Source organism: Tetrao urogallus (genome assembly GCF_951394365.1).
Source record: "Tetrao urogallus genome assembly, chromosome: 10".
NCBI classification, from domain to species: domain Eukaryota; kingdom Metazoa; phylum Chordata; class Aves; order Galliformes; family Phasianidae; genus Tetrao; species Tetrao urogallus.
The window spans coordinates 17,794,334-17,809,134 of NC_136823.1; the positions used below are offsets into that span (position 1 = coordinate 17,794,334).

The 14,801-nt window shown below is 38.0% G+C and overlaps 1 protein-coding gene across 1 annotated transcript in view; it reads left to right on the forward strand.

Moving 5' to 3' along the window:
• The window catches only part of CNTN6 (contactin 6), a gene marked incomplete at both ends in the record, with an annotated part of 101,272 nt that overhangs the window by 20,753 nt on the left and 65,718 nt on the right, over positions 1-14,801 (forward strand). Inside the window, 2 exons of the mRNA XM_079540244.1 lie at positions 986-1,112; positions 8,568-8,743. Coding sequence (XP_079396370.1) covers positions 986-1,112; positions 8,568-8,743 — 303 coding nt within the window. The remainder of the gene's footprint in view (positions 1-985; positions 1,113-8,567; positions 8,744-14,801) is intronic.

Consider the following 14,801-nt stretch of genomic DNA (forward strand, 5'->3'; position numbering starts at 1 on the left):
TAAAACAGGTGAATAAAACCAGACATGATTACTGCCCGCATTTACATTGCTTCCAGAACACAACTGAAGAGCTACCAATCTTTAGATTCATGTCTCTCCCAAGATACCTGCATAACTGTACTACAAACTTTCTGGGTTTCTTGAATTTGTGAAAACTATCTGAGAAATAGAGGATGATCCACTGGATGAGCCCACGTCTGTTGTCCCTTTGTGATTGCAAGCCCTGATTAGATTCTCTAGGTCAGCAACAAGAAGAGGTTCTAGTGAAAATGCATGATGAATGATCCAACTTTATTTTATGCTATCACTCTTCTAAAAGAGCCCAAAACTGAGGGGAAAAAAAAATGTAGACTTGAAACGAAGGCAGATATATTATACAAAAGTACCATTCAACCAGAAGTGGTGAAAGAGTAAGGAGAAGGAAAAGATCTCATGGTCCCACCAACAGGAAGAGGCCAGAGATGGAAAGCCAGGGCCAGCACCATGACATATTTCCATCCCAGAAGCTCTGCCAGCCTGCGAGAGGTGCTCAGTATCCCTCTCTGTGTTCTCACAGGGCACGAGAACCTTAAACAAAGAGCAGCCTGCCTTTTGAAGCACTTCACCAGCTGAGCAGGGAGATACAAACTGCAAACACATGGAACACCATCCATTTTTGCTTCCAGTCTCAATCTAAGCCATATGCATGAGGTAGATGCAGAAGATTTAGTACATGGCTGTATAATTTCCAGAGAAGACATGCAGAGAAGGTGGTTTGCACTGTCATTTGCTCAATAAATCACCTACACCTGGGATATGTGATTTTATTATCAATCAGGGTTGAAATATTTCCTCCTTAATGGCAAAATGTCTGGAGGTGCTCTCTCTGCTGAATATAATAGCAGATCTTAACTTTTGACCAAAAGGAAAAGACACCAAAGGACACTTTTATGTGTAAGGACATGCTGAAGTTGTCTAATCTTAAATAATTGTTTTTGTTTTGCAGGGGAAGAAACACTACATGGTCCTATTTTCATCCAAGAGCCATATGATATCACTTATTCCATGGGCTCAGTGAATCCAGAAGTCCTACTGAACTGTACAGCTAAAGGATTTCCCCTCCCCAACTACAGGTGAAGTCAACTTTGGAAAAATACCATCTCACTGTAAATCTTTTAACCATGTTTTTAATCGGAAGTGGACTTCATTGCGTGGCAAATCCTCAAGGCAAGCCAGGTGATAGCAGGAAATCTTGACCCCGCAGCCATGTTTTGAGGCTGGGTTTGCTCCTTTTCCTTGGAACTGCTCATTTGCACTCAAAACTGAAAGAAGTTCACATTTGTTGCTTTTATTTCAGAAAGAAAACGTATATATATAAAATTATATAGGTACGACATCACGTAATTTGAAGCCTACTTCAAAAGAACATCTGAGGGGAAGAGGAAGAAAATGGTGAAAATTTAAAAGCTACTAGGGTAAAGAAAATGAAAGGGAAATATTTTTGCTAGTCTACTGTTAAGAAAATTGACAGAGGAAAATAAAGCCTAGCACTGAAAATTGTCCCCAAAGTATTTTAAAACCTACAAAATTACTTCTGAATCCACAGAATAGCTGTGAAAAATGGGAAAATGGAGATGCTGTGCATCTATATTTGCTAAAACTTTCTGCACATCTATAAATGCTATGAAAGCAAAAGAGCAACATCCTTGCCCATTCCTAATTCTAAGATTTCATGTATATATTTATAGTGTTTATCTAGAGAAACAGCAAGGCACAGCTCTGATACCTAGCTTACAACGCTCCGTAGACTCACTTAATATAACCTTGGTACGTAGGAATGTTTGTTTATTCAGTAACTATGGACTCACCTCTTAAAATGTAGCTTGATGCACAAGGGTTTGCAAGCCTGAGTCTAATAAGAAGAAAATCTAGATGTATGGAAAAAAAAGGACAGTGCTTTCTTCAGAAAAGAAGAGTAAACTAATGGACTGGGAAAAGGAAAGTGAAAAACAAGAACTAATTCATTGAGGATGTGAAAGAAAATTGCGTGTCCTACCAAATACTTAGACGCTACTCCACTACTCCTTCTACAGCTTTTAATTGCTCACCAAAGAGTTTTCCCTGTACAGTACCACTATTAATTATGAATTTGGCTTTTGTGCTTCATGTATTAGGTTGTTTCCAAGTATTGTGCCAGTAAAGAAATACTTTATCACCTTTTCCCAATGCTATTTCTCTTTGTATGAGAAGAAATCCTCATCCACATTCATTTTTGCAGTTCTCAACACTGTCATCCATTGTTTCATGTCATCTGTCCATTTCATATCCAGTTATATAGGCAGCTTCCTCAGTGACATGTAGAAGTTATTAATTTGTGCATTCAACCCACAGACTTTACACATCCACAGTCAATAGTAACAGCAGATTTCATTAGGTGGGTGAGCTGTGATGTCTCCTCTCATCAGGCATCCAATATTCCTATTTCCCTTCCATTTTCTTATGTTCTCTATCAGTCCTCAAATTAATTCATTTTTTTCCTTTGCCTCAGTTGCTCTGGTAAGACCAGATCAATCTCTGGGGATGGATCCTGACCCATCTAGGTCAATTAGAAGTTATCAGACCATTACTGCTGCTACAACAGCTAGAGAGTTTTTTTTACCAGGACTTGAAAGGAACAGGAAGTCTTCAGCACATTTCTTTGATTTCAGTAGAGCTAATGTCAGTTTTATCAGATAAGGATTGAGCCCATATATTTGAAGTTCCAACAATTTTAGATAAATCAAGCACAGTATGAAATTTTAATAATATCCTTTGCTGAGTGATAGAAAAGAACAGCAAGGACTACAGCAAGACTTTTCCTTGATTCATAAATTTAAAAGCACTACAATAGGAATAAAGTTAAGCCCAAACTGATTTGCTATTTAGGAACTATTTGCATGAATAAATATTCCGATTAGAACCTTTCCTTTAAAGAAAAATGCTTAGCAGTTCCTGAAAATCTTATTTTTTATGTACTGTATCACATTCTTCTTAAAGACTCATTAAATATATTGATGACCTTTTGCAACTTCGTTTCAAAATCCCACATGTTGGGAAATCACAATGCAAGAATCGCATAGGGTTGAGTCAGGCCTAAGGACAGAAAGAAGAGAGACACTGATTGCCTCTCCTGGAAATAGCAGCAAACATAGATCAGATTACTAAGGAAACAAAAATAGAGAAACATCTGCATTTTTTTGCGCATGTGTTGGGAAATCTAGATAAATATCCCCTTAAGTACCATCCTGTAATCTATTATGATGTCTTCTGAGCCAAGTGTTTCTAATATCAGGTACATGATTTCAGCTCTTTCTCTGTGTGATTCCAGTGGTAAACACAACCTTTCAAATTAGATTTATAATTTTGTGTACTGGAGCTGTTTTATCACAGTTGATTGAAAGCTTATCAGCTACCTTAAGAAATGAATTTTACCTTTTTTTTTTCTACTTACAGGCTATCCATGAACATTTCACCGCTGTTCCACATTTTTGTTCCATTGAGTCATTCCATTTAATAGAGCTAGCTGTCCTCCACACTGCAGAAAAAGAGAGATGGTGCCTGGAGCTTGCGAAGCTCGTGTTTTCTGCAGTATTTTGACATTTCCTGTTAGTGTTCTGGTGATTAGTTCTAACTCATCACGTTTTTTCTGAACTTAGGTTCAGAAGTAACCGAGTTCAGGTTCTGAGTAATGTAAACTAATATTTTCACAAAAGTTTGAAACCAAGGTTTTGGGTTTTCCTCCTCCAGATCTACACAGAGAGCAATCAGTTGTTCAAGAAAATAAAAAATCCAAGGATGGCTTGGATTAATTATAGAACAATACTTCAATATTTAAGCGTAACTTTGAATGAGGCAGTAAAATAAGATAGAGAGTTTCAAATTCAATCCAAGTCAAAGCGCCCCACAACAGAACTGTAACGGTCAAATAAAAGCAAAGAAGACATAGCAGAAAGACTACAGTGATTGCAAATATCATAAAAGGTATTTGTAAAAATTGCATAGGATTGTAGATTATTCCTACTAACTCTGGGTTTATTTTTATCTTACTCATAATCTTGAAGAATTGATGCCAACCCTGTGGTTGTGCTTGTTGAGCCAAATGTCCCTTGACTCATTGTAGAGCCTGCTTCAGCACTGAAGTAGAACTAAAAATTTTCACAAGCTCTATTTTCTGATTCAGCCAATAGTTTTTAAACTGTATATTATGTATTTGGCCTCTATGGAAACAATATAAAAATCCAACTACTTTTCAGGAGACTTGGCAAGGCACTTTCTGTTAGAATGGAATTAACTTCAGGAACATAGAACACTTAATGAATACTTTAAAAATAAGTACTTCTGTTACAACAGTATCCTGAAAAGATTATTAGAAGAATCACGCATGCATATGTCCATGCTGTTTTTATTTCATTTTTACATTATTTTATGCAAACTAAAATTGGGTACTGTCAATTTATTTTTACATTGATTACTTAATTGTTCTCACTAGTTCTCTGTTGAGAAATGCACATCCATTCAGTAATGAGTCAAGTGGTAATAGAGGGAAATAACTCAGAAGTGGGGATAAATCTGAAGTCCCAAATAGCCTTTGTGACTCTAGGAGAAGATGCTGCTAAGGCTTCAGGACAGGCAACGATTGGATTAAATAGAGCAGGGTAGAGATAAGGGCACGGAGCTTGCAACCTTACCCAAAGCTCATTGAAATGAATGGAAGTACCATTGATTCTAAAATTCAGGTATTTTGAAGTTCTGTAAGAACAGAGGGCAGAGTAAATGGAGCAGTAAATCAGTCTAGAGATTGATTCTATCCCATTCCATGTCCCCCTTTTGAAGACAAGATTCTCATACTTTGGGGATCTTGGTTGTTGTCTACTTTTTGTTGTCTACTACTGCTTACTATAGAACCTCTCTTCAGTTGGAAAAACAAAGGAAAACAAGCAGAGTCTTTTAAGCCCACATAGAAGGATTTTCCTTTATTAAGTACTACTCTCAACAATCCTTCTTGATTTCCAAAAGCCTCTGATGTGCTTTCCTCTCCCTTATTTTTACCAAAAATAATTCTGTTTGAAATGATCAGGTCAGAGATGATCTTTCTATTGTTCCTAGGGAGAGAATAAGCTATGCCTCCCAAATGTCAATCAGCCTAACGTAAATATATCTTCCTCAAAGCAGAGCTCCACCAAGCATTAAAATAATAATTTGAGGGATCTGACTTAACAATCCCCGTAGAGATTACTCTATCAAAGGAGTATTTCCACCTCAATAAAAATCTGATTTAGATATCTGTTTTTGTTGATCTGCACAAAACAGCCGTGGAGATGTAATGATTAGAAGAAATATGTGATGGTTCACACATTGCTCTGTTTTGTTTTGTTTTGTTTTTTTAAATGGATGAAAACAATGTTTCTTCCTTCCAATGGCTTCTGTTTGTGAGAACTGTGAGAAAGAAAAATATCTTCTTTATATCAGGGAGAAGGCAGTTCAAAATTAGGGAAAGGTGCAAATAAGAAGAGTTCCAGCTGTGATTGGTACAAAATCATGGCATGGCCATGCATGCTTTGCAAAACATCTAGAATCTTACATGCAGAGCTGGAGAAAGCATTTCTCTTTCAGCAGTCAATTCTTATAGTCCTATCTTTATATCTTATAGTCCTGTCTATGTGCCTTTCTTGAAAGACAAGAAAAGCAGATTAATGAAAGATTACATTAAAAAATTTGCGCATTGTCTAAAAAGAATCTTATACCAATTCCTTAATTGCTTCAACAAGCCCACATTGATTGTTTTACCAAAACTGATGCACCTTGAAATTTCATTTTCCTTACACAGAATTTCATTTCCATTGCATAGAATTGTATTGCTCAGAAAACATAATCTCATGTCAAAAAACATTTTTTTTTTACAACTAAAATAACAAAGATCATAGGTTACCAAGTTTATCTCACTGAAGCAGATTTCATACTCTGAAAAATGTTGGCATTGTGGTACATTCAAATATCAGAATAAATTGATAATGGGACAATTTAAGAAAGGAGAACAAGAGAAATCAGACTATCACTTGAGGTCCTTAAATCAAGATGGGATGAATGGGGTGTTGTTCCATTTATATGCTTCTGAAGTAGTTAATTCAGTGAGGGATTTATTGGGAGCATTTTATGACTGTTTCAAAAAGTGGGATTTTAAAACAGAGAGAACATGACAATCAATTCTATTAATTCATAAAACACATAGAGCATATTTTTACTGCTGTTTTTTAATACCTGGATGTGTTAATGGGATTTGAGAAGTCATACATTCCCAGCGAACTACTGAATTCAAAAGAGAGCACATTTTAATAAGTTTAGATTCTGTAACGATTGGTCCAGGATGCATTTCCTGTAATTGATTGAAAGAATTTTGCAATGGTAGCATGAAGAATCTCCAGAAAATACATAGGCAACCTGTGCCTTAACGTGAACCTGTTAAAATTCTCTTCAAATAATTCTTCAAAGAATTTTTTTTTCTGTCCTTTAGACCCCATACTGCAGAACGCAGAAAGTCATTAAATCGTTGCCTATCACATGAATTCATTAATTCTGTTCTTTTAGTGATGTAAACATATTAATTAGGAAAAAGCCCACTCCGGGAGATGAACCCCTGATCTATATGCACAGTTTAATAATCATTGTACCATGGTGATTAGAATGATTATTGGGATACTGTGAAGAATTCATTTGCGACAACTAAGCCAACAACTTTGCATGTGTTTTGAAAAACAATTATAGAGCTTAATTGGGAACCATGTAATGATGACAGCAGTTATTTCAGTGATTGATTCAGAAATTAAAGAGAAATGGCGAACTAAATACCAGAATATCCCATCTTAGAGAACTGAAAACAGAGAGAGCATGCATTGTATGCAAATTGTGAAATGATCAAAATCCTCCCACTGCTTTATAACAGAGGGGCACTGGCTGAGATTTTTCTCTTCACAAATAAAGACACAAATAAAAGAAACCAAAACAGCAACAAGAATCCAGGCCAAGTAGGGGAAAACATTAACAAAAAACAAAAAAACAAAACAAAAACAAAAAAAAGGAATAGAGCAGTGGTGCACAGGGGTCAAAAATCAGCTGCAGTTGGTAGAAAGAATTACCCATATTCCACTGCTGCTTCTAAATTTCTTAATGGATGCATGAAAGAGGAAGCAGTAATTGGCAGACCTGGAAAATTTGTTTAATTGGAATTTGTTCGTTTAGAATTTGTTTCGTTAGAATTTGTAAACAGAAGTCAACTGATTTCCCATTTTTATCAGTTATTTTTTTGTCTTTGGAAACAAGTGCCCACTTCAAAGGTCAAGGCCTTTTCTTCCTCTATACAAGTTCATCAAGACTTCCTTTGGAACACAGCGCTGCTTTTCCATCTCATGAAGTGGCCACCTGCACAGTCTGACTGTGTTGAGAAAGGTCTCTGATTGTGAGGAGCAAAGCACTGTGCTGTGCACCCAGGTCACATCTTCCAGGACTACAGTTATAATGCAAGCTTGCTTCAAATTGTTAACTGTGCAAACAAGTCTGCCATGCTTCCCTCTCTGTCTATAAGTCTATAAGAAAAAGAAATAAACACACATTTTTTTCCACTGTGATCCTTCTGACAGCTAACAAGGAGACAATTCATTTGTGGACTCTTCAGTGGTCTTTGCATCCTACACAGGGGTCAGCATCACACTCTTATAGGCCAACAGCACTGACATGGGCTGAAGACATGGTATCAAATTAGGAGAAAAAAATAGTTGGTTATGGAGCATTAGGGCTGCTCATAACATAAAACGTGGCACAAACATGCTCAAAGCTTGCAGACATTGGTGACTGAGGAGCTTTATTTTTCCTTTGGGTCTCACATGAGCAAGGAGAGTTCAGCCCTTACATAAATAATGGTAAATCCACACTTTTTTCCAAATTAAAACAGATAATAATTATTTTCTTCGTAATATAAATATCATTTTTACATTTGTAATGTTGCAGACACCATCCATTTTCTACTTAACGCTGAGACAAATCAAGTTTTGTAATCATCATTAAACTATCCATCTTAAATTTGCAGCAAGAAGACTTCTGCTTGTTTTCCTCTGTCCTCTGAAGTGTAATCCTTCCTGACTTATATCATCACATCATTTCTGTAACCAAATTTATGACATCATTTGTAAAGACCATAAAACATATTTGGATACCGTTTATGTCCTAAAAAATATGGTAGCTTCAGTGAAGGAACATGCCATAAGATCAGTCTGATGGGTAATTTAGTTTCTATAATTGAGTTATAATTACTTTTTGTAGACATTTGGATGAACACTGGCAACGAGCACAAAAGCAGTAAAGATTTTTTCTCAAAGGACAGAATTATTGACATGATCAAGATTGATATAAGCAGCAGTCTTGTGTGAAAAATGATATAATTTTCTGATATTTAACCACATTTTTATCATTACAGGTGTGCTACAGCACGCTACTTAAGATAAATATGAATAGGCTCTGTAAATTATAAGCATAATTTGATTTTTTTCCCCTCAAAGGTGGAAGCAAAATGGCACAGATATTGATCTTACCATGAGTTATCACTACAGGTTGGTTGGAGGCAGCTTGGCAATCAATAACCCACGTAAAAAACAGGATATTGGAACATACCAGTGTTTGGCCACAAATTCATTTGGAACAATTCTAAGCAGGAAGGCAAAGCTTCAATTTGCATGTAAGTTGGGAAGATCATATTTATTAGAGCATTATTAATTATGTGCATGAATGATAATATATTGGATAATTAAAGAATCGTTGATGATTCTGTTCAAAAGGTTTGGCCTAGTTCAGCAGTGCTTATTCTTTAAAAAAATCATTTCTAGTAAATGTTATTAACAAAACCAGATATCTGATGGCTGCTAGCCCTCAGGAACAAGAGTAACTTTTAGAAAATTGAAAGCTAAAGAAAGATGAATGCAGTTATTTTCACTTAGTAGAGGTGTTTCCACTTTTTAAAGACTGGTTTCTGTGCTGCATTGCAGGTAAGAACGGTTGTGTGGGGGGAATGTGTCTGAAAGTTAGTTAGCATGAGGAGGTCCACAAGGAAGGGTACAAAACATTATTCCCCTAATTGCCACACTGACATTTTGTTATATTAACAGAGTAAAACTCTCTCCCCTTACACAGCATGCAAAATGATGCTGCTAGGCTCTGCAGTGTGTCGTATTTCAGCTCAGTTGGACAGAGCACGTATGCTGTCTTGAGCCAGTTTACATCTTATTTCAGCCTTGCTCCCCATTTCACTTCCTCACAACTTCACAACCTTTTCTGCACCTCTTACGTGTGGTGACTGCTTTGATGCCCTGGGGAAACACAGCTAAAGAAAACAACAAATAAATAAATAACCCACCTCCAAAAAACTGATATTGCTTCCACTCCGATTTCTTCAGTATCAAAGCCTGAGCTATCTGTTGCTGGGAGAAAGCAATTGTTTTCAACCTCATTAATAAAACATGTGCCGAAAGCCAACCTTGTGCCGCTATTTCAGACACCAGAAAATGTATTAATTATTAATCTTCTTCCATTACTTCTAGCAAATCTTGTGTCACAGGGGTTATACAAAGGAGACATTAGAGGTCAGGATGGTTCACAGACTCTCTTTTAGTGGAGCAGATCAAATGGTATATCACTAGTGTCTTGTTTAATAATGTTTTACCCTGAATTTCTCAAAGAGCTTTTGATTCCCAGAAGCTGGTCAGATGGAAAGCAAAATTTTGATTCATTATTTTTCCACTTTTTCTGAAGCATCTTTGTAAGCCGCTTCTCTATATGGGAAATGATTTCGAGGCTTGAAGATAAGAAGAGTTTAGTGACAGAACAAATCCTGGTTTAGTTCTAAAGAAGAACGGGTGGCCTCAGGATTAACTGTGGAATCCATAACCCAGAAGGAAGCATGAGAGGTCAGGAAGGAGTGGGGAAAAGACTTAAAGAGAAGCAACACCTTCACATGAAGACTCAAAGGAGAAAAAAAAAAAAAAAAAAAAAAAGAAATCTTAATATAAAAAAAAAGGAATATCCATGAAAAGTGGAAGATGAAGAGGCTCCGGTCATTGTGCAGCATCTCATATTCCTCACTAATTTCAACTTCTTCTGGAAAAATCTGTCCCTGACTCAAACTCCCAGAAGCACTTTGGTTTACCTGTGGATTTCTAGCCATCCTGAGGCAAAGTGTATTCCAACATCATTCAATCAATGCTCCCGAGCAACTAGAGAAACTCTTTGCTAGAAAATGGACTTTAATACTCCATGCTGGTGAAGCATTCCCTCTGAAGCATGTAACTCCCTAGTATCTCAGTATCTCACGCCAATACAGGACAGTCAGATGGGCTAAATATCAAGCAGTTCCTTTTCCTAGGCTCCCACCAAGACTCTTCCCAAAGTTACTGCAGGGAGCAGTTCACAACAAAATGGAGGCTCATTTGTCCATGGCAGCAGACAAAACTACAGCTCCCATCCTGCTTTGATCCTCTAGCTGCATAGCAGTAAAAATATCCCATTTCCAAGAAGTATGCACTTTTTCCATTGCCAGAGACAGAAGTGTTCATCCTTTCCCATATCAAAGAGATAGGACAGATGAATTGAAATGTCATTTAAATTTGCAACCCAAAGCATACAGAAAAATGCTTCAGTTCAGTGATACCACTTTAAAAGTTTGAGTCTTTACTTGTCTTACAAGAGAAAAAAAACACAGTACGTAGAAAATGCTAAAATGACCTGATAAGAATAGTGGAACAAATTACCTCGAAACAGTTATTTTACAGTTAACATTTCCTTGTTTCTTATTTTCATGATGACATCCAATTTACATGTTTGCTTCAGCCAGTACTACAGATTACATCTTAAAATCTGGGCAGGCAGGAATGTTGTTGTTATGACACTTCCATTCAGTACCAAACAAAATGGGACTCTTCCCTGAATGGGACTGGCATGTTACAGCAGTCACCATGATAAATAATTGAATCAAGCCTATTATCTGGGTAACAGCATTTATGCATTTGTCTTCTTATTACAAGGTAACTTTGAGTTGGAGTTTGAATTAATGATACCTTTGGAAAACCTATTGTACATCTCAATATGTGAAAAATACTTTTTCCTTTCTTCAAGATAGCAAGCTCTCTGAGAAGCAAAATAAATGCTGTATGAGATTAGAAATATGTCTTCAGATTCAGCTAGAGTTTCATGCTTATCCTCTATTAAAAACAGAGCTGTCAAATGAAAGCTGCAGGAGGAATTGTACAGAAGGAGGTGGCATAGATTATTAAAGCTACAGGCTGAAAATGACAGACAGCACCAGTGAGAGAGAGCAGAGCAGGAGCACATAAATGCATTTGCAGGATGCATAGCATGGCAGCCCTGTGTTATTCGTACTTCACAGTGAAGGTTTGTTTTGTCATAAATAAAGTTGAAAGCTCCCTATAAATCCTGTGCATCTCCAGCTACCCAAGCAGTACATTTTGAAAAGCTAGTGTGTGTCCCGCAAGCAATGAAGTTGGTGATCTAGATGTGCAGGCTGGAGGAGAAACCTGGATGTCAAACCTCAGCTTGTGAAGCCAGAGCCTGGCACTGAAGCCTCACCCAGATGTGCTCCCAAGTCACAACCACACCTGCATTGTGCTTTTCCATCTCCACACTTGTTACTGGAATGCAACACAAGGGCACCAGCAGAGCTTCAAATCAGAGTAAAAGAGAGGGCAAAGGCAACCAAGCTGTACCTGCACGTGTATTGATGAGGTGTTCTGCATAAATCTGTTCTTATTAATGTAGGTCTTCTAAATTGCATTTCACACCTTAATGAAAAGACAAACAAACCTGTTACAGAGAACTGTTTAATACTGCTGCAACCAGAATTGTATTGAAGGCACACAGGGGATTTGTTTTAATTATTTCATCAGTTTTAAGTAAAAGTATGCAAGCAATTGGTCTTGAGGGAAATCTCCATAACTAGTTGCAGTAAAACAGACTGTCCTGGCCAGTTAGTAACTCTTTTAGTTCTCATGTGTATATGTGATAGAGACATTAAGAGATGAATAGCAGGAATAAGAAATGCAGTTGAACAAACTAGAAAAACAGTACTCTCCCATGAGAAAGAATCATATGTGAACCTGATCCATAAGCATTCAGGACATAAGCCCAAAAAATTCAGTCCTTATTGAAAACATTTGGTTGGCTGGGGATCTTAAATGAGATTCTCGGTCCCGTTGTTCCAGTGTTGCTGGTAGAATGTCGTGAGGATTGCAGCTTTCTCAGACCTCGGGTCTCATTAATTAAACATGAATTCTGAGAAACAATGATGAGAATTTAAATTCAAGAATAGGTTTAGTCATTTTGTCTTGAACAACACAGGACAATAGACCTCTTACAAACATTTTTTTCCCCCACTGCTACGGAGTAAGGAAGGACTGTTCCTCGGCATTTTTGGGATGCAGTCATACTCTCATGGCTTTCAGTGGAGCAGTCAGGGGTTTTGCTTTTGCCTTTTTCTAAGTAGTGTTTTTCTAAGTACATACATCCTCCCTCCTCTTGGCCAGAGAGGACGTGCTCAGGGCACCATGAATGAGAATGATGGTTTTGGAACACTTGGAAGAAACCTGGAGATCCCAAGTGCCTTTTATCAGAAAGACAAATGATGACACAGCTTTGCTGAAATCACAAATTGAAGAGGCAATAATTCCTCTTGGACAGAGTTTTTCCATTCTGAGAAGAAAAATAACAATCTGTTGGTAGTATTTAACCATTTTAGAGGAAAGATTAAAAGCAATCAAGTCCATTTAGTCTTTGCTAGATTGTGACAGTGTGAGGCATTTGCAAAGCCCTTTTAGAGTGACTGTCTTTGAGATGCTCAGCTAGCATGAAAGCCCACTTTTCATCTGATTACTTCATCATGTTATTTACCTTTGGCTGCACACAAATTACACAAACATCACAAAGCAATACAGCATGCCTCAAAATGTCATAACCCTTTTTACTTGTAGCATATGCTTTGAAATAGAAAATGGAAAAATCAATGCACTTAAATCAGATCAGATAGTCTGAATTTGCAAAGTCTGCGCCAGCATGGATTCTAGTCTGAATAGCACATACTTTTCTGCACTGGCTGTACCTCAGTGTTGTGTGTGCCCAGAAATCCCCCTGTAACAATTGTATTTGATTAGAAGGTATGCAAGATGTTGTAACTACCACCCTGAGCAAAGCTGTCTCAATCCTTAAGCTGAGTGTTAATTCATCAGCAGGCAGGGCTGCCATGCTGATCAGGCTGCCTTGCAGCTCGTGCTGAAAAGTGAGCACTGCAACTTGTTGCTGATCCAGAAGGAGCTGTGTGCTCCTCAACAGTGCTCAGGTAGCACTGAGAAGCGGTGCAGGGATGGCACACTGCTCACTGAATAACTTCTTCCTGATGTACTGCATTCCCTTGTCCTCTCCAGGAACACTCCAAATGCAAAGTAGTACTGCTTACCTCTTACTCTTGAAAGTCTGCCTTACACATAGTGCAGAAACACATCTTGACGTGCAGATGTGTGGACAATCAGAGGGAGCAGTGGCTCACACAGCCCTCATAATGGCCCTGGCAACACCTCACAATCTGCATCTTTCTGTGGGCAGGTGAGAATAAAATGCAGCTTGCAGTAGCAACGATCCTGTCTGGAGGATGGAAATGCTACTGTCATCCCTCCTGTCTAAATAGGCTTACAGCTCAAAATTGCCTTCTGGGCTCCTAACTAGTCAAACAATGCAACACAGCTGCAGCAGCAGCATTTGCTTTTCCCTTTGTAAGGCAGGTAGAGAGCAAGCTTCTGAATAAAATGAATCATACTAAGTATACCATCAGATTATTACTTGGAAATACATCCCATATTTTCTCAGAACTCAGCCTGGAGTAAAAACAAACCGAACTTTCATTTATCAGCTTTGATTGCTATGGACACTTTGTGCCAGTTCTCCAACATTCCTTGCAGCAGCTCTGCACCAGAGCCTTTGCCTTAATGGATGCTCTCCATGGAGCAGACCAAGCAACCTCAGGCTTTCTTTTAAATTTATTTATTTTTTTTTCCGTCCTCCTCCTCAAGTCTGCACAAAATTAGGAAAGACATGATGGGATCCTGCCATGTTTTGCTTCAAAATGGGTCTATGCACTGCTCCAGCCACCTTGAATCTGGGCATTGTGTTTCCTTAAAAGGTTGCTTTAAGCAAAATTCTTGCAGAGAACTGACTATAACTGATGCAGCATCCTTGCACAAAGACCAAAAACCATACCAGACCTCGCTGTGTTCACCTGTTTGTCTGCTAAGATTTCCAGCATTTATTCTTCACAGCATTCTATGCACACTCAGGCTCAAAGAGTCATCAGCCACCCTTCAGCAGTGATGAAGCAGGAGCCTGGGACAGGTTCCCCTGCTTGCTGACAGGATCAGGCAAGCTAATGATAGCATTTCTGTTCTAAAGCTCAGATACTACAAGAATAGGATTATGCAAACATCTGGATGTTCCTGAAGACACAAAGAACACCTTGAAATCTTAAAACCAGAAGATAAGGGGATGTCTACATAGCAGAGCACTTTTATTTTATCAGATGTTTCCCTAAAGGTTCGAGTCCTATGTGTTCCCAGAGCCCATCTCAAGCGAATCAACATCACACAGTCACATCCTCCCCTTTCTCATTAAACACTTGAACCAGAGCTGATAGCAGCATCATTCTGCTTTCGTTTGATGGCACCAGACCAGGCAGCATCACAGAC